Source organism: Canis lupus, chromosome 18 (genome assembly GCF_003254725.2).
Source record: "Canis lupus dingo isolate Sandy chromosome 18, ASM325472v2, whole genome shotgun sequence".
Taxonomy (NCBI): Eukaryota; Metazoa; Chordata; class Mammalia; order Carnivora; family Canidae; genus Canis; species Canis lupus.
The window spans coordinates 38,128,125-38,149,268 of record NC_064260.1 but is presented as its reverse complement, the minus strand read 5'-3'; the positions used below and the strand labels follow the sequence as shown (position 1 = coordinate 38,149,268).

Below are 21,144 nucleotides of genomic sequence, written 5' to 3'. Positions count from 1 at the left end.
AGAGAGGTCCTGGGGACCACACTGCTTGGTCCAGGAGGTGGAGAAAGAAAAACCATAGCTCTTCTAGGGGCAGCCTCAATTAGTAGATATTACCATACATTGATTGCAGTAGACATGAGCAATAAGGCATAATTTGCAAGAAATCAAGAAGGGGCATGATTCCCTCTTGATCCCCTTTCTTTGCTTTCCATTCCTTTGCTTAAAATCAGCTTGTGTGGCTTTCTTTTCTGGGGACCAGAGCCTGATAGAAAGAATGCTGGGTGGTGACTGTCACTAACTAGCTCTGTGTCCTTCCATAAGGGAATTCCCAATTCTGTACCTCAATTTCTCCACCTGAAAAATTGGGGAGAGGCTGGAATATGAGAATTCTAAGAGCCCCTCTGTGGTCTGACATTCTATATATCTGGCCTTTAACCCTATTAAAGTATAAAGTATTTGAGGAGAGGACCCACATAATGCATCACCACCCACTTTGTTTGATAGGGAGCCCTCCCTGAGCAAAGGTTAGGATGAGTGAGCACCCGAACCTAAGTAATGGAGAAGTGTGGGACTGGGCCTCAAACCAAGGAAGGTGGAGTGGCCAGAGATGAACTCTGCACACTTTGCATGGGCCTTAGGTGGTCAGGATGTCAAGCTTAAAGACATCATCAAACAGCAATTGTCTTTCCAATGCTCTGTTGATGGTAGTTAGATCTGTCGGGAGGATATAAACATGAACTGTTTAAACAACAGCGACACATCTGCTTCCAGCTCTAATGCCTCTTGCTTCCCCAAGTTGGTGCTTAGAAGCAGACTAGCATCCCCTCTTATCTGGGAATCTGACCCTGAGTTCACATGAGCACTTCTGCTTCTCTGTAGAGCCCATCTTTCTGGATTCCACTGACTGGCCCTGAGGTAGGCACCTGACCAACATTAGGCCAATCCTGGTACCTTGTCCCTTGGCCATATGACGTCTGAGGCCTTCCTTAGAATTTTTTTTTTTAACTTGGCACCAGAAAAAGTGATTTTCATCTTTTCTGTGGTGGAAAAGCTGGGGCATGTGAAGGGTGGACATAACCATTGGCCATTTTTTTTCTACTTTGTGGAAGAAGTTGGGTTGGGAAAAACTAAAGCTGATAGTCAGAGACCATTATGGACACTAGAGAAATTTTTGTTTTCATGAGAGTTACCAGTCCCAGTTGTTCCTAATGTTTAGCTGCACCCTCCTCTTCACTTCCCAAGATTTTAAGAGTCTTGAAGTGAATTCATTTGTGTGTTTCAGCCATGTTAGGTGCTGGGCTTCTGTGGCTTACCACTGAGAAGAAAGACTTCATCGAGAAGCCCAGAATGACTTTTAGGATCTCATTCTCCACATTTATGAGGAGCTTGACTAGATCCCTAAAGTTCTAACTCCACCATTTTGGGAAGTTCAGATATAGAAGCTCCAAGAAAACTTTGAGACAACTATCAAGGAAGCAGTGGCAGAGACTTGTACCAGGGTTTAGGAAGGGCAGATAATGCATTTTTAAGAATTAGAACTGAATCATGAAAAACTCACTTGATTATCTGGTCATCTTTATTTGGGGCTTTTTCTGTATTTGGGAGAAGTAAGGAGGCACTGGGTAAGGTGCCAATTATCCAGTTCGGCCTTGAAAAGTTATGGTTGGAAATCAAATGAACTAATCCAACCACTGACTATCTTCCCATTTGGGGACTGCAGCCTGTTTGCCTATAAATTGGAAAGCTCAGGCCATTTAACTTCTAATGTCCCCTGTAGTTCTAGATCTTATGGGATCCTCTAAAAATCTGGCAGTTCCACAATATGTAAAGCGAGGGTGGGGAAAACAATGATGAACTGTCACATCAGGATAAGTGCTTCCAAAGTAAATTTATGGGCCCACAGGAGTCCTTAACCTTGAATTACTGGCATGAGATCCACCATGGGTGGTGGAAGATAACAGAGATGGATCCCAGGGTAAATACTGAAGACATGTCCTCCTTACACCCAAACTTGTCTTCTTAACGCCTCCTGCAGATTGTGAGATGTGACTCCTTAGCCACAAGAAACAGATACCCACTTAAAGTAGTTCAAGAAAAGAGCCTTTTGGAGGAAGAAAGGATTATTCCTGCGATGAGCTCAGGTCAAGTTTTCTCCTCATCCAATCATCTGCCCTTAGAAGGGTGAGGTCATATGGGGTTGAGGGCAATGCTGAGTCCATCCTTTCTCTGGGGCTGTGATACTGCCTGGCCAAGTACTCTCAGAATTTTCTATGATAATCTGCTTACTCTGCAATATAGGTCCCATTCTAGGGCCAGTCCTTCTTTTCTAAAAGGCTAGAAAGAATATAAAGACCCCAAATATGGGGTTCAGAGACATCCTCATGAGGGTTTGCAATAGAGTATAGAGGTTAAGAGTAGGCATTCTGGAGCCAGACTGCTTGGATTCAAACTCTGGCTCTGCCCCTCACTTTGGCAGTATTGATGATCTGCTTCAACTGTCTGCCTACAGGTTCTTATCCCCTTAAAATGAGGATTGTAACCGTACCTAACTCATGGAGTTGTTGCATGGATTCAATCAGCTAATTCATCTATCTTTCTTTTTACCTAATTATCTATCTATCTATCTATCTATCTATCTATCTATCTATCTATCATCATCATCATTTATCATCATAGAAGAGTCAGCTGGCTTATAGTAAGCCACTTACATGGTCTTTTATTGGGCTATTATTATTCTACTGGATTTCCCTTTCACATTTTGGTTCAGCTACCACCAAGCCCTGAATTTGTAAATCAGGAGACAAGTTGGTCATATCTGTAGTTCTCAGCAACATACCTCTAAACTTCCCCTACTGTATTATATAGACCCCAATATTCACAAGTGTGACATTTGGGTCTACAGTCTTTGAGGTCCATTCTGCTTCCTGAGGCTGGCCTCATGATGACTAAAGTCTTACTAATTATCTGATGGTAGTTTAAAATTGTACCATAGCTTCCTGAAAGTAGGGTTCTGATGGTCTCAGCAGCCTATTTCTCCTGGGGAAGAAGTGGCTGCAGGAGATCAGCCATTGGACCCTCTTCAGAACTGAAAGATAAGTCTTTTTTAAAAAGCTCCCGAGGAATCTGTCTGGAAGGATGCTACTGCCTGCCTGACCCCCTCCCAAAGTCTTTCACAGTAGGAGCCATTGCTCTTGGGGCAGCCAGTCTGCAGAGACTTAATGGAGCCAGATTTCGAGATGATGAGTCATCAGGAGATGCCTTTTCTTGGAATGATTATGGCTTTGCTGTTTGGCATTTGGTCAACTGCTGAACTTTTTCAGAGCTGTAATGCATAAGGCGCATCCATCCCTGGGAACTCAAATTCTGCAAAGTTGCTAATCTGCTCTCAGTGAAAACAAGGTTCTGTGGTCAAATATTTTTGGGAAACAGTGGGTTAAGAATGTTGGCAAGGTTTCTTCTCCTTTTTAAAATAAAGATTTATTTATTCACTCCAGAGAGAGAGGGCACATGTGTGCATGGGGGGAGCAGAAGGAGAGAACCCCCAAGCAGACTCCCTGCTGAGCACTGAGCACAGAGCACAAGGTGGGGCCAATCTCGCAACCCACAAGAACATGACCTGAGCTGAAACCAAGAGTCAGATGCTTAACTGACTAGCCCCCCAGGTGCCCTGCATTGGCAAAGTTTCTTAATTATAGGACCTCATGGATCATTTAATATGCTGCTATGCTATATGAATTTCCACATGGGCGATACAGTCTGCAGGGATTTTCAAACCTGTGAGAACAGTAAAAGTATTTTCCTCCCTGGAACCACCTGGGATGCCTGTTAACAATGTAGAAGTCTGCTCCCCATGGCAGCAGAGGCACTCTATCAGAATTTCTGGAGGTGGGATGATAGTATTCATGTTTTAAATAAATTCCCTGGGCAATTCTTATGCACCAGGAGGACCAGTTTGAGAACCAGTACTATGGAGGAGAGCTCAATCACCATAAAGAATTTGCTGTTTGCCTGGTAGAAGTTTGTTTACCACTCACACATCTGCCTCCCCAACAATTTTTCTCGTGACTCCCCATTTGCATGATTCTGTTTCTGCCAAACAGTGAACTTTCAGAGTCACCAATTCTTGGTGATGGAAAGTAAAAGCTTACACTTACAAAACAGTCTCCTTTTGGGATCAGGTCAGAGCTGGCTAGAGTGGCAGTGGGCAAATCCCTTGACAAAATTCCCAACTGAGATATAGGAAACCTTCAAAAAAGCACATTCCTTTTGGCACAAAGCAGAAATGTGGCAAGACCAGGAACCAGCCCCATTGGATGCTGCTGAGTGACAGTAGGACGTGGGATGTGGGTTTTGGAGTTGGAAATTAGAGAGACATCCTCAAAGATCTTAGACACCTCGCTAGAAGTCACATGAGGATAAATTGCCTTTCCCTGGAGACTCCCCTCAGGGACCAATTCAGGCATGATGCTGGGGCAGTGAATATAGGAAGCACCGCCAGCAAGGTTTACTCCTGGATCAGAAGCTCAGCAAGAAAGGCTAGCCCCTCTAGACCTGTTATGTCATCTGAGTCTGACAAAGTCCCAGGAAGCTCTAGTGTCAGGGATTTATTATTTTGCCAAAGGTGAGAGGAAAGAGAGAGACTCCATGAAGTGAGGACAGATAGGTCTGGAAGCCACCTCACCTCACCTTGGTTGCTATGATTATGGACTCATGCTGTATCATTGTTTATTGAAAGGGAACACAGACAAGGTAAATGAAGTTCAGAAAGGAAAAGTGACTTGCTTAGGGTCACACATCTTGTGTGGGTGATCTAGAACACAGGTTTCCTCTGGATCGGTAGGTTGCCGGCAGAGGTAATGCTACATGAAGGAGGAAGGCATTAACAAAGAGAGATTCAGGTGATGATGGTCCGTGCCCAGCCTTCAGCTTCCAGATCTAACTTCTTTCCTTTGCTATTTTTGCTAATGGCTCTGCTCCATATTGGCCTGGCCGCTGGTGCATCAGGTAATCAAATAGAATCAAAGTCCTCCTTTACATCCCTGTTCTAGAACCCTAAGGACCTCACATCCATTAGCTGAGACTCCTCTAACAAGCCTAAGACACCAGAGTGCAGAAATATTTCTGCTTTCAAATTTGGATGCTATTATCACACTACTGCTGTTTTCCAGGATGGTGAGAGCAACCAGATAGTGCTTACTGTGTTTTGTTAGGTGCTGAAAGGAGCTTATGGTGGTTGTTTTGCTTCCAAGGTTATTGCTAGTACTTACAAAAAACAACAAGCGAAAAACCCTTAATAAGCCAGCCACCCCTAATTAGGATAATAGCTATTTGTTAAACATGCCTGCTTTTAGACTGAGAATAGAAATATTCCTACAAGCGGAGCCCATTGCTGATTGCTAATGGGCTTTTTAAACTTTTTTTTTGGTTCATGCTCCTTTGTTCGTAGAATATAAATTTTCCTTCCTTAAAACATTCATTTAAAATTTTAAATAGCTACCATATATGTATGCAGTGCTTTTAGCTTTACAATGCACTTTTGCATCTGTTTTAATCTATGCATTAACCTCATCTGGTAAGTAGGGCAGATATTATGATCCCCCTCTGGCAGAAGAGGAAATTGGGGTTCAGAGAGGTTAAGTGCCTTGTTTAAGATCAAACAGCTAATTGGGGACAGGGTTGCAAATACAAGAGCTGACTTGTAAGTCAGGGAATCGCTTGCTGTCCATTCTTAGTGTAATCGAAGCATTCATCACTTTTTATTTTATTGTTTTTTAGAGAGGAAGAGAAGTGGGGGAGGAGCAGAGGGAGAGAGAGAATCTTAAGCAGACTCCACTCCCCCCACCTACCAGAACCAAGCCCAGAGGACGTGGGGCCCGAGCTCTTGCAGCTGAAATCATGACCTGAGCCAAAACCAAGAGTTGGATGCCTCACCTACTGAGCCACCCAGGTGCCCGACTTTTTATCTTACCTTATAGTGAGCTCTGCTTTGTCCATTTCCAGTTAGACCCCAAACTTTGTTCGAGTCTGGTGCCTCCCCTCAGATACCCTGGTTAAAGCTTTCTTACTTGTGATGACTTGCACTTGCCTCCAGCCCCCTCACCTGCCTCTCCTGTCAGTCCTCCGCAGGCACATGGCCAGGAGGAACCACACCATCGTGACCGAGTTCTTCCTCACTGCATTCAGCGAGCATCCTGAGTGGGGGCTTCCTCTCTTCCTGCTGTTTTTGGGTTTTTATGTCATCACCTTGTTGGGGAACGCGGGGATGGTCCTTCTGATCCGAGTGGATGGCCGGCTGCACACCCCGATGTACTTCCTCCTCGGCCACCTGTCCTTCGTGGACATCTGCTACTCGTCCACCATCGTGCCGCAGATGCTGGCGGTGCTGCTGCAGCGGGGGGCAGCGCTGTCCTACACCTGCTGCGCCGCTCAGTTCTTCCTCTTCACCTTCTTTGCTTCCATCGACTGCTACCTGCTGGCTCTCATGGCCTATGACCGCTACGTGGCCGTGTGCCGGCCCCTGCTGTATGTCACCATCATGACCGAGAAGGCGCGCTGGGGCTTCGTGGCTGGGGCTTATGGGGCTGGTTTCTCCAGCGCCTTGTTCGAACAGTCACAGCCTTCTCCCTCTCCTTCTGCGGGGACAACGAGATTGACTTTATTTTCTGTGACCTTCCCCCTCTGTTAAAGCTGACCTGTGGGGACAGCTACACCCAGGAGGTGGTCATTGTTGTGTTTGCCATCTTTGTCATGCCTATTTGTGTGGTGGCGATCTTGGTGTCCTACCTGTTTATTGTTGTGGCCATCATGAGGATCCCCTCTGCGGGGGGCCGGGCCAAGACCTTCTCTACCTGCGCCTCTCACCTCACGGCTGTGTCCCTCTTCTTCGGCACCCTCATCTTCATGTACCTGCGAGGTAACGAGGACCAGCCCTCCGAGGGAGACCGAGTGGTGTCAGTGCTCTACACAGTGGTGACCCCTCTGCTGAACCCCTTCATCTATAGTCTGAGGAATAAGGAAGTGAAGGAGGCGTTTAGGAAAGCTCTGAACAGGCCAAAGGCTTCTGGAAGGACCTAGATGGACTCTTGCCAAATATGTCGTTCCTTCGTTTCTCCATCCTATCCTTAAGTAGCACCTACTTGGGGAAACTTTCCCAGGCAACTCTACTTAAAATTGCACCCGAACTTCCCCTCTCCACTTCATGACTTCTTATTCTATGAAATACTTGCCACCATCTGATATACTATATGCTGCATATTCGATGTTGTCTCAGTCTCAACAATTAAAAAGTAGACTACATGAGGCGAAGCATTTTTATCTGTGAGATTCATTTCTGTGGTGTGCAGTGCCTAGCCAAGCACCTAGCACAGCACCTAGGACAGCACTTAGTAAGCACGTAAAAGGCACCCAGTAAATATGTGTTGAATAAATACATGACTCTCAGGTTCCAGAGTCAACCTTTGTGTCCAACCTCCTTAGTTCTCAGTTTGTTTGTTTGTTTTTATCTGCCAAGTGTGTTTACCTACTTTATAGGACTAGATTCTTGAGGATCCAATGCATGGACCATGTCTGTCTTATTTGCTAATATCTGTTGAATGCTGTACACAGCATTTACTTAATGAGTGAAGTAAAAATATTTGGCAAATCCAAAAGCTGTCTACAAAGGCAACCTCTGTTTTGATCCAAAGGGATTTTTCCAAATCCCATCATTTATTCTTTCATTGTTTCCTTCTTAATGTTTCTGTGGATTTTGACTAATAATAAAAAATTATATATAGTAACTAACATTTTTCAGACAGTTACCACCTTCTAGGAATTGTGATGTGTGCTGCAGGAATTTTCTGACCTCTCACCACGACATGGGGAGGCTTAGCTCTGTTTTGTAGGGAGAGGAGGCACCAGAGATTCAGTGAGGCTGAGTAATTTTCCCCAGGACAGGAAGCAAGTGGTTGAATGGGGCTTCCAGCCCAGTGGAGCCTGAGCTCTTACTTGCCATATACGGTCTGCTTCTACAATCTTCAGTCACTCAATCTGGAATTTATTGTTATTGCACATTTATTTTTTCTTTTATCATAAAAAGAAAAGATACAGGTCCAATCTGTAAAGGTATCAGGCAGTCAACATATTTATTTTGCAGCCCTGATGTGCTAGTATTGCATGATGTGAGAGCAGGTGTCTGTATGTGTGTGTGTGCGTGGGCCTGTTGTCGTATATGAGCAAATGACGTGTGTACGTTAAATAAATGGCAGCTTCTTGAGCTTTAGGAATTTTCATTTTAAGGACCTACAGGACAAAACTTTTAGAAAAGAGTTGGCTGGGCATGTTTAGGAGAAGATATAGAGGAAAAATTGCCCTGGGAGCCAAGAGATTTGAGTTTACACGCCAGTCTTTATATGTGTTTTTGCACAAATCACTTAGAAGCTGCAGAATGGGTAAAACAACCCCACAGAGTGCCTCTTGGGGGCTGTTTTTCCAACATTAACTGCCATGCAAATGTTCCTCTGACACCTCAGCTTCTGTGGCAAGGGATAGAGGCGTTCGTGTTGTAGGACATCTCAGGGTTTGGCACCAAAGTGTCCAGGCTGTCACTTCACAGCTGTATGACTTCAGATTAGTGAGGGCCTGTCAGTCTGTTTTCTCAACTGTGAAATAAAACTTATTGAGCATTTACTCTGAGCCTGGTTTTATGTGTATCACATTTATTCTCATGGCAACTCGGTGCATGTGGGCAACAGGAAGGTGCTGGGTGAAGTTCTGTAAACATTAATTAGTGTGATTATGGTGATTGTCCCAGGGTTCACAGCCCAGTGGGCATCTGCGGGCCTCTTCATTTCAGAGCTCTCTGGAACCTCTCTTCTGGGCTGAGATCAGCCTTGGGTCCAGACACCTCCAGAAGTGGAGTTCACTAATTTTTTTTTTTAACTTGGCTCTTAAAGGAACATACACTTAAATACACAAATTAATGCTGGGCACTATGCTAAAAGCTTTATGTGAATGATTTACTTTAGTCCTAACAACTTGAATGGAAAGTCATTCTGATTGATCTCATTTAGCAAAAAGGAGGATACAGAAGCCAAACAGGTGATACAACCTGCCCAAGTTCTGCAGCAAGGAGCAGCTGACCAGAGAGTACCTTATCTCAAGTCTCACTCCAAAGAGTGTGCTCCCAGATGATATTCTTTGGGAATTTCCCCTTCTGTCCCTCCCAGGCTCCAATTCTCAGGTTGGAGAAAATCATTTCAGAAGCATCTGGATTTCTGTTGCTTCCAATACGTAGTTCGTAGTTCCTCAGTATGGTGCCTCTAAGCAGTCACCGACCTTGCCTTCATGTCTTTCTTGTCAATCTTCAGTAATGGCTTAAGAATTCAATATTTCTTTCCAAACACTGACCAATTGTTATTTTTTTACCATTTAATATGTATTTAATTATTTTTATCTATCATCTATCACCTATCTGTCATCTATCAAATCCAATCTCTGCTTCTGTGTTTGGTTTTCTTAGATTCCACATACAAGTGAGATCATACAGTGTTTGTCTTTCTCTGCCTGACTTATTTCCTTTCCAATACAGTGCTGAATAGAAATTATGAGATGGCACGTTCCTCTCCTATTGTTGATTATAGGAGAAACTTTCACCAATCACTATGTAGGGTTTTCATAGATACTTTTTGTCAGCTTAAGGGAGTTCCCTTTGATTCCTAGTTTGTGAGAGTTTTTTTTTTTAATTATTAATGGATTTTGAATTTTGTCAGAAGATTTTTCTTATTCACTAGGATGATCATATAGTTTAATTTTGTGCTTTTTTTAAAAAAGATTTTTATTTACTTATTCATGAGAGACACAGAGAGATAGGCAGAGACACAGGCAGAGGGAGAAGCAGGCTCCCTGCGAGGACCCTGGGATTATGACCTGAGCCAAAGATAGACGCTCAACCACTGAGCCACCCAGGATCTCCTATTTTGTGCTTATTAATAGGTAGATTACATTGATTGCTTTTGGAATGTTAGGCGATTCTTGTATTTTTAAGATCAACTGTACTTGGTTACAATATAGTATTGCTTTTATTATAAAAAAAAAAGTAGAAGATGTTCTGAGCATTCTTGGTTGGTTAAAAAGATCACAGATGGTATTGCCTAAAGCCATATGCCAGTTTTAAAAGGAGATTGTACTTCTGAGTCATCTAAATTCCTCTATTAAAAGGAGAATAAAGAGAGAAAGGCATAAGCAATGGAAGGAAAATGGGAACAAAGAAGAAATTTGAGATGTTTTCATCTTCTGGGAAAGTGTTGTGCGGGCGGTGGTTTCCATGTGGATTGTTCTTCTTTTTTTTTTTTTTATTGGAGTTTGATTTGCCAACATATAGTATAACAATAACACCCAGTGCTCATCCCGTCAAGTGCCCTCCTCAGTGCCCGTCACCCGGTCAACCCATCCCCCTGCCCACCTCCCCCTTCCACTACCCCTTGTTCATTTCCCAGAGTTAGGAGTCCATGTGGATTGGATTCTGAGGTTGCGGGACTGGTAGACAGGTTGCTGGGGATGACTGCTGCCCCGGGGTGATGAGCAGATCACAAAGGAAGATCAAATAGCTGATGGTTTGGCTTCTGTGATATTTGAAACAGATGATCCCTCTTTTTTCTTGGAAGAATTTTCACTTTCTTCCTCAGTCTTCCTGACTTGACTTTATTCTAGTTTCCTGCCTCCCCAGCTCCTGCTTCTCTGACTTCTGTGCTGGATCCATATTTCTAAATGTTAGAGTCATGCAGGGCTTGGTCATAGGTCTTTCTCTGTCTCTCTGTAGTCGCCCCTAGGTAATTTCACCCAGTTCCATGGATCAAATACAGAGAATATTTAAATAAAATTCAAAGTCTTCTCAACCATCAGAAAGGATGAATACCTATCATTTACATCCACGTGGATGGAACTGGAGGGTATTATGCTGAGTGAAATAACTCAAGCAGAGAAAGACAATCATCATATGGTCCCACTCATATATGGAATATAAGAAATAGTGCAAGGGGCCATAAGGAAAGGAGGGGAAACTGAGTTGGGAAAAATCAGAGAGGAAGACAAACCATGGGAGACTCCTAACTCTGGGAAACAAAACAAATGGTTGCAGAAGGGGAGTTGGGTGGGAGATGGGGTGACTGGGTGATGGGCACTAAGGAGGGCACTTGATGGGACGAGCACTGAGTGTTATACTACTGTATGTTGGCAAATTGAATTTAAATTAAAAAACAAAAACAAAAAAACCCCAAAATCTTCTCCATGGCCTGAAACGGTTCAGCCAAGTTGGGTCCCGAGCTACCACCATGACTGTTTACCTCCCTCATCCCCCTAGTCCACCTGGCTCACTGTTCTGTGAGGGTGCCACCCTGTTCCTGCAGCAGGATCTTTCTCGCCTACTCTTCCCTTTTCCTGGACTGTGTTTACCCAGATCTTCTCATGGCTCACTCTCTTATTTTCTTCAGTTCTCTACTCAGATTCCTAAGAAAGGCCTCCCCCAACTCCTCTCCTTTCCATCTCAAATAGCTAGCTAGTCCATGCAGGGTCACTGTCTACCCTCTGACCCTCCTTCACTTTTTATCACAGGCCTTCTTGCTACATCATAGTATGGCCATCATTTATTTATTCATACATTCCCTGTCTGTCGCCTCCTCTGTGAAGGAAAAGCCAGGAAAGCAATGATACTGTCCTGTTTTGCTTTTGACTCTCACTAGGTACTCAGAACTTACTTGTTTAGTAAATAAATTAATGCATATCTGCTGACTCTTTATGCATTAGGCTTTTTTGTATGTGCTTATGTTTATTAGAGCAATTAATTTTTCTATTTCGTATTGTCGATAGTTATCCACATTTCCATCTTTATGAATTATGGTAAAGGTCTCTTAAAAGCCCAGGCATCTTTATTTTATTTTTTAATTTTTATTTTAAAAATGTTTTATTTAAATTAAATTAGCCAACATATAGTATAACACTCAGTGCTCATCCCATCAATGCCTTCCTTAGTGCCCGTCACCCAGTTACGCCATCCCACCAGCCTCCTCCCTGAATCAGGTTTTACAAGTCATGCCTACCACCATGTGTGGATTTTTTTTCAGTTTGTTTTTCTAAACATTTCTCTTGCATTTGTGTTACCTCCATTTAGGTGGCAGGGATTTCTGTTAATTTATTCATAAGGCCACAAATTGGCTTTTTTCAGGTACGGCTAACACAAAAGCACAAGAATAGTATAAAGTTCAGTTGACTGTGCTTTGCGCAAAATCTTTATGTATTCTAAAATCTAATGACATTAATTATTGGCTAAATATTGTCTTTGTTTATCCAGTCTTACAAATCACTTAAAATTATTTTTGTGTCAGTTTCTCTCTCTGGTTTGTGAACGCACCGAGGGCACAGACTGTGAATTACCCATCCTTTTAGTCCCAGGGCCAGAGCCTGGCAAATAGAAGGTTTATCATAGATGTTTGTTGGGATGACAAATACAAGAATCTTTTAGGGGAATTCGGGCATCTAGGTCCAGATGTATGCCTCTTTTCTGTGAAAACTTGTCAAGGCTTTCATAAAAATTTGCGGTTCTTTATTTTCTTAATCATTTGTCTTTTGTGTCTTAAACTTAATCCTAATTCACTTCCTCAAGCAAAATTCCAACTTGCATCCAAATCCATCCCTACCAAATTAGCTTCCCTGTTACTCACTGAGAATGGAGCTGTGTCTTAGATTGGATAAGGTTTGGAGCCTAGGAGCTAGAGGAAATGGAGGGCTGGCCCACAAGGATGATGACCAATTCAAACCATATTACCTGGTTCTAACCCTGCTGGTTGTTATTCTATCACATACTGGGCTGGATGAAACCGGAAGAGAGAAAATTACAGATCTGCCCAATTGATGTTTCTGTAACTGAGAAGATTCTGGAACCATGTTAAGCATGATGGTGTAAGAGGCAAGATAGTTTATCTTTCTTAAAATAAAAAAAATTATTTTTCTTCCTAGAGTGACAGTCAGTGTAAAATGTTAAAGCAATAACAGTGTTATGTAAATCCCTGCATTTTTTGAGACAAAACCCACTATTTTTGTTACATACTGTTGTATAACAAACCACCCCAAAATGTAGGGACTTAAAACAAGGACAGTCATTTTACTGTTACCTCTCACAGTTCTAGGAGTTGACAGGACTCAGCTAGGCAGTTTTCACTTGGGGTCTCTGGTGCTGACAGCCCATGTGGACACTGGATCAGCTAAATGTTCTCTCACTCCCATGATGGAGACTGATGGGAGTCACCCAGAGACTCAAAGGCTGAAACAGCTGGAGCTCCTTGGGCATCTCTCTCTGACTCGCTGAGACCTTTCCACATGGTCTCTCCAGCATGGTGGCTTCAGAGTAGTGGGACTTTTTTACAGGGAAACTCAGAACTCCAGAGGTGCTGTCCTGAGAAGCTGGAAAATGGAGGCTGTACTGGCTTTTCTAAGAATTTTAGAAATCATGCAGGACAACTTGTAGGGTGCTCTATTAGTCGAAACAGCCCCAAAGTCCTCCAGGTTTAAGGAGAGAGACACAGACTCCCATTTTTTGATGAGGATGTGGCAAAGTTCTTCAAGGATGGAAATATTCTTGTGACCATTATTGGAAAACACGATCTGAAACAACCACTGTCAATATTCTGTTGACTCTTTTCCTAGGCATCTCTTTCTGCATATGCTATTCTACATAAATGGGTTTTCATGATAATGCTATTGTAGTATCTTCTTTGTTCATATTAGACCAATTGTTATATTACAGAGAAAGAAACTGAGGTTGGTAACATGGCTTGTCACACAGTAAGTTAGCTACAGACTCCAAGTCTCTTGATTACAAATATAAGACTCTCTACTGCTTTCTGTGTAGTAGTGAAGGCAGGGTTCATGTGGGAGCTGTGGGTGGAACTGGGTGGATTCTGAGGTATTTGAGGAAGGACTAAGAGGCTAGTTTGGTAACTCATATAAAAGCAAGTGGATTTTAAATTTATAATGAAGACTCAAATTAAGCATAAAAGTTTGAGATACCAGAGAGAAAGGTGGGTGGCTGATTATATATTTCCTCTTAAAGAGGTTAGATTTTTATAAGTTTAGAGAAGAAGAGAAGTCTTATTAGATTGGGGATAAATAAACATAGTTTGGTAGGGCAAGTGGATTGAGATTGGGAGCCAGGGGACAGTTACAAAAGAGGAATACTTTTTTTTCCCCCCGAGTGTCCATGATATACTAAGAACTATGGTAGTTGTCTGACATACATGTCCATTTAGCCACAAACAGCTTAAGTAAATTAAATGATTTTCCTTGGATCACGCAGTTGAATCACAACTTCCTGAAAAACCAGGATTTAGAACCAAATCTCCTCATACTACAATGCAATTGTTAGAGGAATTAGATTAAATAACTAGTAATAGTTTGCTCCAAAGCTGAAAATATTTTTTAAAAGAATCGGACAGAGAAAAAGACCACGCTCTTCTGGGAAGCTCTAGAGTATATTTGAGGTAGAGATATCTGCAGCAGACATCTCCATCAACCAGTTGGCATCCAGATTCGCAGAAATCCCAGAGCAAGAGTGGAACTCAGAGTTCATGTGGTTCAATAATGCTTTAGGTCACCTGAGGGAAGTTTCCAGAATATAAGAGCCCGATTCCTTCGCTGGAGTCTGGGTTAGTAGGTGCAGGGTGAACTTTGGAAAGCAAACAGTAAAACTTTGTTTGTAGCCTTTCTCAGCCTCAAAGAAGTCTGAGGTTTGACTGTTGGTCTAATCCCTCTTGCAATAAGTTCCAAAACTGTCTACATGTATGCTGGATCCAAGAGGCAGGTCAGCTGTGCTGTAATGGTTTTGAAGCGCTTGACCACTTTTATCTGTTTGTTAAAATTGGTTGTGGAAGAGTCCGTATTTGATGAGAAACTTATGTTTGCTGAGATGCAGCTGCACCAGAACAGGGGTAGTCATATACCCTTAAGGGGACTGTCAAGAAAGAAGGCATAATGCCTAAGGAACCCCAGAGCTGAAGTTTTCCTGAACCTAGGTGGTCCACACCCACTGAGTACTCTCTCTCTCATGACCATGAACATTCCAAGTATGGAAAGACCAAGATATTTAGAAGCTGTGCCTGGGAATCATGAGACCTCTACTGTGATGTCATTGTGTATGTTATGTGGCTGTCCTGTACCCTTACTTACAGTTTTCTCAAAGCTTGACAATTGGTATATATTGTGAGTTTAATTGCCAAACTGAACCCAAGACCACTGCAGCTGGTTGAGCAGAGAAGGCACCTGCAAGGTCTGAGAATGTGCATTCCTTTAGGAAATTTCCTCTAGGTAATTCTAATATATACCCTCAGTGGGAAACAACTGGAACCAATGGCCTTATTTTATAGATGAGAAAATAGGCTGAAAAAAGTGAGTTGACATGCCTTACATCTCATAACTACTCAGGGAAGAGTCAGGACTAGACCTGATGCCTTCTATATGTATGCTCTCTGATTTTTCATTGAATGCATTTTCCCAAATGTGCTTTGCATACTGGTCCTATGAACTACTTTGTGATGAATCACATTATATATGATTAAGTTTAGTTTTTAGAATTGCTGCATGCCATACTATCCTCCTGGAACTGTATACTATACCAAAGGCTCTGAGAAGTACCAAATGTCTCTGAGAAGACATTTTGCTTCACTGAGCTCAGGGTTGCCCCCAAATTATTTGGATGTGGGACCTTTCTATGAACATCTTACTGGATAGTGGTTTTGGCAAAACAAACTTTGAGAAAAATTGACCTAGAAAAATCTATATTGAATAAAGGAATTAGTAGCAACTGTTTTCAAAGCTGTAAAACAGAGACTGTATGTACTACCTTCAGTTGATATTGTCTGAGGTATAAACAATTTTCACCCATTTGTAGTAACATAGATTCGAATCAAGATATGCATTATGCTTGTGACTTACCAAGGGGGTTAGGGCTTTGTTTCCAAGACCAGAGCTATGTGGAAAAGCCCCAACCCCTCAAGGGTTAGAATAGGAGGCAGATCTAAAGCTGAACTGTCACATCAGTGTCACAAACTCTGGGCAGAATCATTCAAATGGTTATGAGGATAAAAAGAATTCAGATGTCCAGGGCATCAAAGACAGGAATGTTTTCTATTAATGAGCTTTCTTAGGGCAACTTTCATGTCCTTGTTCCTCAGGCTATAGATGAAGGGGTTTATCATGGGTGTCACCACAGTGAAGAGCACTGCACCAATCTTATCTCTGTCATCAGGGTGAGTGGATGAGGGGAAGAAGTAAACCCCTATAATGGTCCCATAGAAGAGTAATACAACAGTCAAATGAGAGCCACAGGTGGTGAAGGCTTTCCGTTTTCCCTCCATGGATGAGATTCTCAGGATAGCCTTGACAATGCAGATGTAGGAGAAGAGAATTAAGGCAAAGGGGAAGGTGACAACTGATGAGCCCACGATAAACAACATGAGTTCATTGATACTTGTGTCTGAGCAGGACAGTTTGAGCAGAGGAGCCAAGTCACAGAAGAAGTGTGGGAGAATGTTGCTGTCACAGAAGAGCAATGGAATGAGCAGAAGGGTGTGTGTTAGGGCGACCACAGTTACTGAGGACCCACGGAATGACTGTGAGCAAAACGCAGATTCTGGGTTGCATGAGGGTCACATAGTTCAGAGGGTGGCAGATAGCCACAAAGCGGTCATAGGCCATGACTCCCAAGAGGAAATTGTCAATAACAACAAACACAATAGAAAAGTACATCTGTGTGATGCAACTTTCATAGGAGATAGATTGAGTTTTGGTCTGAATATTCATCAGCATCTTGGGGACTGAGGTGGATATGGAGGAAATATCAGCAAAGGACAGATTGGCAAGGAAAAGATACATGGGAGTGTGAAGGTAAGAATCCAAGCCAATGGCCAGAATGATGAGCCCATTCCCGACCACAGTGACCAGGTACATACCTAGGAAAAGCACAAAGAGAAGCTTTTGGTGCTCAGCCTGGCTGGAGAGTCCCAGAAGGAGGAACCCAGAGATGGTGGTTCGATTTCCTTGATGCATATATCTGCTGATCTGGAGAAAGAAACACAAAGTCTTCATGCCCCCAAAGAAAAACCAGTATGGTACCATTTGGCTATGGCCATTGCAAGGAGGTGGAGTTTGTTTTTGGCAAAACAAACTTTTAAGAGACTACTTAATAAGGAACTATGTCAGCAGTGCAGACACTCAGGAAATGCCTTAGAAAGGAAAGACAGCCATCACCATAGACACTTCTCCATGAACACATTTTAAATTTTTTTTTTTTAAATTTATTTATTCATGATAGTCACACAGAGAGAGAGAGAGAGAGGCAGAGACACAGGCAGAGGGAGAAGCAGGCTCCAAGCACCGGGAGCCCGATGTGGGATTCGATCCCGGGTCTCCAGGATCGCGCCCTGGGCCAAAGGCAGGCGCCAAACCGCCGCGCCACCCAGGGATCCCATGAACACATTTTAAATTTGAGCATGACTCTGAGAGTGATGGTTATGTTAAATGTAGTTAAATATAGTTAAATGTCTTAAACCAAGGATAACAGACGAGATGTACTCCATATTCTAAAGATGCTAGATATCCCTGAAAGGAATTACTTAAAAATGAACAGAATGGCCCTATACCCTTCCTCAGCATTCACTTTCATCTTGAAATCTAAGAAGACACAAATGGGAAGAGTCATTGAGTGAAGCTTTTGGGAAGGAGACATGAGGTGGGGGTTAGGAGTGCTTACTGAAATACACCGCCATGTGGGTGCTCCTGCACACTCTCGTTAGGGGGAGGCCGCCAGAAGAGCTGCTCTTGGACAATGTGTGCAGGAAGGGAAGCCAGACATTTGCTTCACTGATGGCTAGATGTTAGGTGAAGAACGGAGAAAGTTTAAGGGGCTTCTTAAGAACCTGAAGACTTGTGTTTGTGTCCCACTTCTAAAGGTGAGAGGCTCACTGGATTAGGCCCTTGTGGCAGGGGTGGGGGCAATTCTGCACCCTCACCACGACATGGCATGAATAGGTGAGTTTCCCACAGGTCAAGTAAGTGCTGTCGGTTGCTGTTGGAACTCCAGCCAAAAAAGTACCTGACAGAGGAGAGGAAGCTGTAGCAGTGAGGTCATGGAATGGCTCTTTCATGAAAGGGGGATCATAAAAAAATCAGGGAGAAAATTCATTGCCCTGAAGCAGTTGTCTGGGAAAGGAGGCCTCTGGAGAACCCCAAATAGTGTCATGACAGAGCATGCCTGCCACATTAAACTCACCCACTGCCAGTCTTCCATGGCAGCAGACTTGAAGACTTTAATCCTAGTACCCACTCCATTCTTCCTTCCCACTACGCATACTCAGGCTACCTGAGCTCCGGGGGTAGGACCCATGCTTTGAAGCATGTGAAATTGAAGTTTGAAATTGGGCTAGGCTTTTGAATACCTGGAAGTGGGTCTTTAGTACCAAAGTAGAAGTTATCTTTAAAACTAAAATTGACCAGGAAGCTAGAACGATCACCCAAGGTGTAGCCCAGAGCCAGGGAAGGGAGACTGGACCCAGTCTGGTTTCTCTGTGGCCAATTGAAAAGAACAGTGGCCCCAGAGCCAGAGTGTTGGGTTCCTTCCCATCTTTCTGCTCTCCTCGTATTGCCTCCTCTCACTCTTCCTGTTTCTTCACTAATCTCTGAAAAGTTAGGGATAGCCACAACCCCAAATGGCTTTTCCTTCCATGAGGAAGCCAAAACCCAGGAATCCTCCTCCTCTGGGATTCTGGAAAACCAAAGGGCAGTGGATACCGAGAGTAGATCTGAGCAGGTCTCCTTGCCCCTGAGAAGCTTGGCTTACAAATCCGAGAGAGGAAACTTACCTACAGAGGGGAGACTCCCACCCAAAGCTACAATGAGATGAACTGACATACATCTATATCTAAATCTCAGGACAAGACACAGACCTGCTTTAGAGGATCCTGTGTTCACCGAGCCCTGGGTTTGGGCTTGACTAAAATGGCAAAAGGCGACATGTGTAGTTTTGAGTGACAATCTCTAATTTCACCTTCCTCTGCTGTCTCTCCCACTGCCCCCCAGTCCCACACTAATTGTTTTGAGTCCCTGAGGCACTTGTCTATCTGGTGAAGAGCAGCAGTAATGTCTAAAAAGGCCCACCTCTGAAGGATGGTAAGATCTCCGGAAGTTACTGGAATCTAGACCCATTAGCTTAACTGACTGTTGACAGGGTAGCAGGGGAGAGCCTGAGAGCTGCTCTTATGTATTTTTCAGAACCAAACTCTTTGCCCAAGTACAAGTCCTGGTGCTGGGCTCTCAGGGGACATTAAGCTCTTTCGATGTCACTGGGGATCATATCCCTGAAGCATTTTCCTCAAACAGACTGTTGTTTTCAAATCTCAGCCTCAGTGATGTAAATGGGGAATAGATGGGCAGCTCTGCTTTTTTTTTTTTTGTTTTCAGGTGTCTTTTTCCACTTGTGCTTTCCTTGTTGCTGCTCTTTGGAGCAAGTGAATAGTTTGCTGTGTATCTTGTGTTCTCAGAGATGGTAAATATTTTGAACTCCTTCTGTTTCCTATGTAATGCCTAGTAGAGGAGGAGCACTTAGTAAATACCTCAAGAATTGAGTGAAATTCCTGCAGTAGGGGTTATGACTCCAAAGAGATGCCATCTGTAGTGGAAGGGGAGATGCCTTTGTACCACTTAAATGGATGGTAGTGTTGGAAGGGAATCCCGGGATTCAGGAATTCAACAGTCAGGGCTCTTAGCTGTGACTAATGAATGAAATAAACTCTGGGTTTTAATATTGAAAAGAAACATACTGGAGGCACCTGGGTGGCTCAGTGGTTGGGTCTGCCTTTGGCTCAGTTTGTGATCTTGTGGTCCTGGGAGCCTGCTTCTCCCTCCGACTGTGTCTCTGCCTCTCTCTGTGAGTTTCTCATGAATAAATAAATAAAATCTTAAAAAAAAAATACTGACATGATTTGGGGTGGTTCACAGATATACTGAAATGGGCAAACCCCGATATGGGCAGGAGCAAGGAATGCTGTATAGCCAGAGATAGGGCTTAAATCAATACATCCCTTTTAATGCTTACATGTGCCTCCTAACATAGTGCAGGTATTTCTTGCCCAAACCAGGAACACTCCCTCCCTCCTCAACAGGAAATGATTTGACCTATAGACTAACTGTATAGTTATTCACTGGTAATATTTAAAATAACTGGGTAATGGAGAAGAAAGAGAGGGCGAGCTATTATTCTATTGTCTATCCATCTGGTCAGAGCTAGGTAGGAAATGTGGGTGGAACCATAGCATTTATTTCTGCACCTTGCCCATGAGACATAATTATGAGTTCCTTCTTCTACTACTGCTATGGTCTGAATGTTTGTGTCCCCCTTAGATTCATATGTTGAGACCTAACCCCTGGAATGGTGGTAGTAGGAGGTTGGGGAGGTGTCTTTTGGAGGTGATTAGGTCATGAGGTCATCTCTCTTGAATGAGATTAGTGCCCTTAGAACAGAGACCCCAGAGAGTCCCCTCTCCCTTTCTGCCATGGAGAAGACAGCCATCTATGAGCTAAGAAGTGAGCTCCCACCAGACAATGAATCTGCCCATACCTTCATCTCAGACTTCCGACGTTCAGAAGTGTGAGAAATAAAGCTCTGTTGTCATAAGCCACCTCATTTATGATAGTTTGTTATAGTAGCCTGAAATGACTAAGAAAACTACTATCTCAGCATGGGTCTTCTAGAAAGCAGACCTGGGAGCACGAATTTAGATCTTGACATTCTGTTTGGAAGATAGGGAGGTGCAGGACATCAGAGGGAAGGAGGCAAGGCTAGATGCAAACAACATGGCAAAATGCTTTACTGCAGGGAGATTGCACATAAGCATGAAGGGACCAAAATCAGTTAGCAGACATGTTCACTCAGCATGTGGGACTCCACTCCAAGGAGATACCACAGCCAGGAGTTCAGGGAGGAGAAAAGGAAGAGATGCTCCTGAACCTTGTTCCTTGTCATCTCTTGCTTCTTGTTGACCGTGGGGACTTGACTCTTCTGAACTTCTAGTCACCCAATTAGGCCCTTCATGGTGTTAAAAGACAAAATTCAACCAAGTACATTTGAAAATCTGATTTGCTTTA

General features: G+C 43.3%; 2 protein-coding genes across 2 annotated transcripts in view; one reads left to right on the top strand and one right to left on the bottom strand.

Moving 5' to 3' along the window:
- LOC112663707 (olfactory receptor 9Q2-like) overlaps nt 1–8,590 on the top strand; it is a 51,183-nt gene extending 42,593 nt beyond the window's left edge. Inside the window, 3 exon segments of the mRNA XM_035701884.2 lie at nt 5,755–5,926; nt 6,096–6,575; nt 6,578–8,590. Of these exon segments, the coding sequence (XP_035557777.2) occupies nt 5,902–5,926; nt 6,096–6,575; nt 6,578–7,053 (981 nt within the window). The 5' untranslated portion in view covers nt 5,755–5,901 and the 3' untranslated portion in view covers nt 7,054–8,590.
- Nucleotides 8,591–16,112: 7,522 nt separating this feature from the next.
- LOC112663708 (olfactory receptor 1S1-like) lies at nt 16,113–17,091 on the bottom strand. The gene is given in 2 exon segments (XM_025452779.3): nt 16,113–16,592; nt 16,594–17,091. Coding segments are annotated over 2 exon segments (978 nt in total).
- Between the last annotated feature and the right edge of the window lie 4,053 nt (nt 17,092–21,144).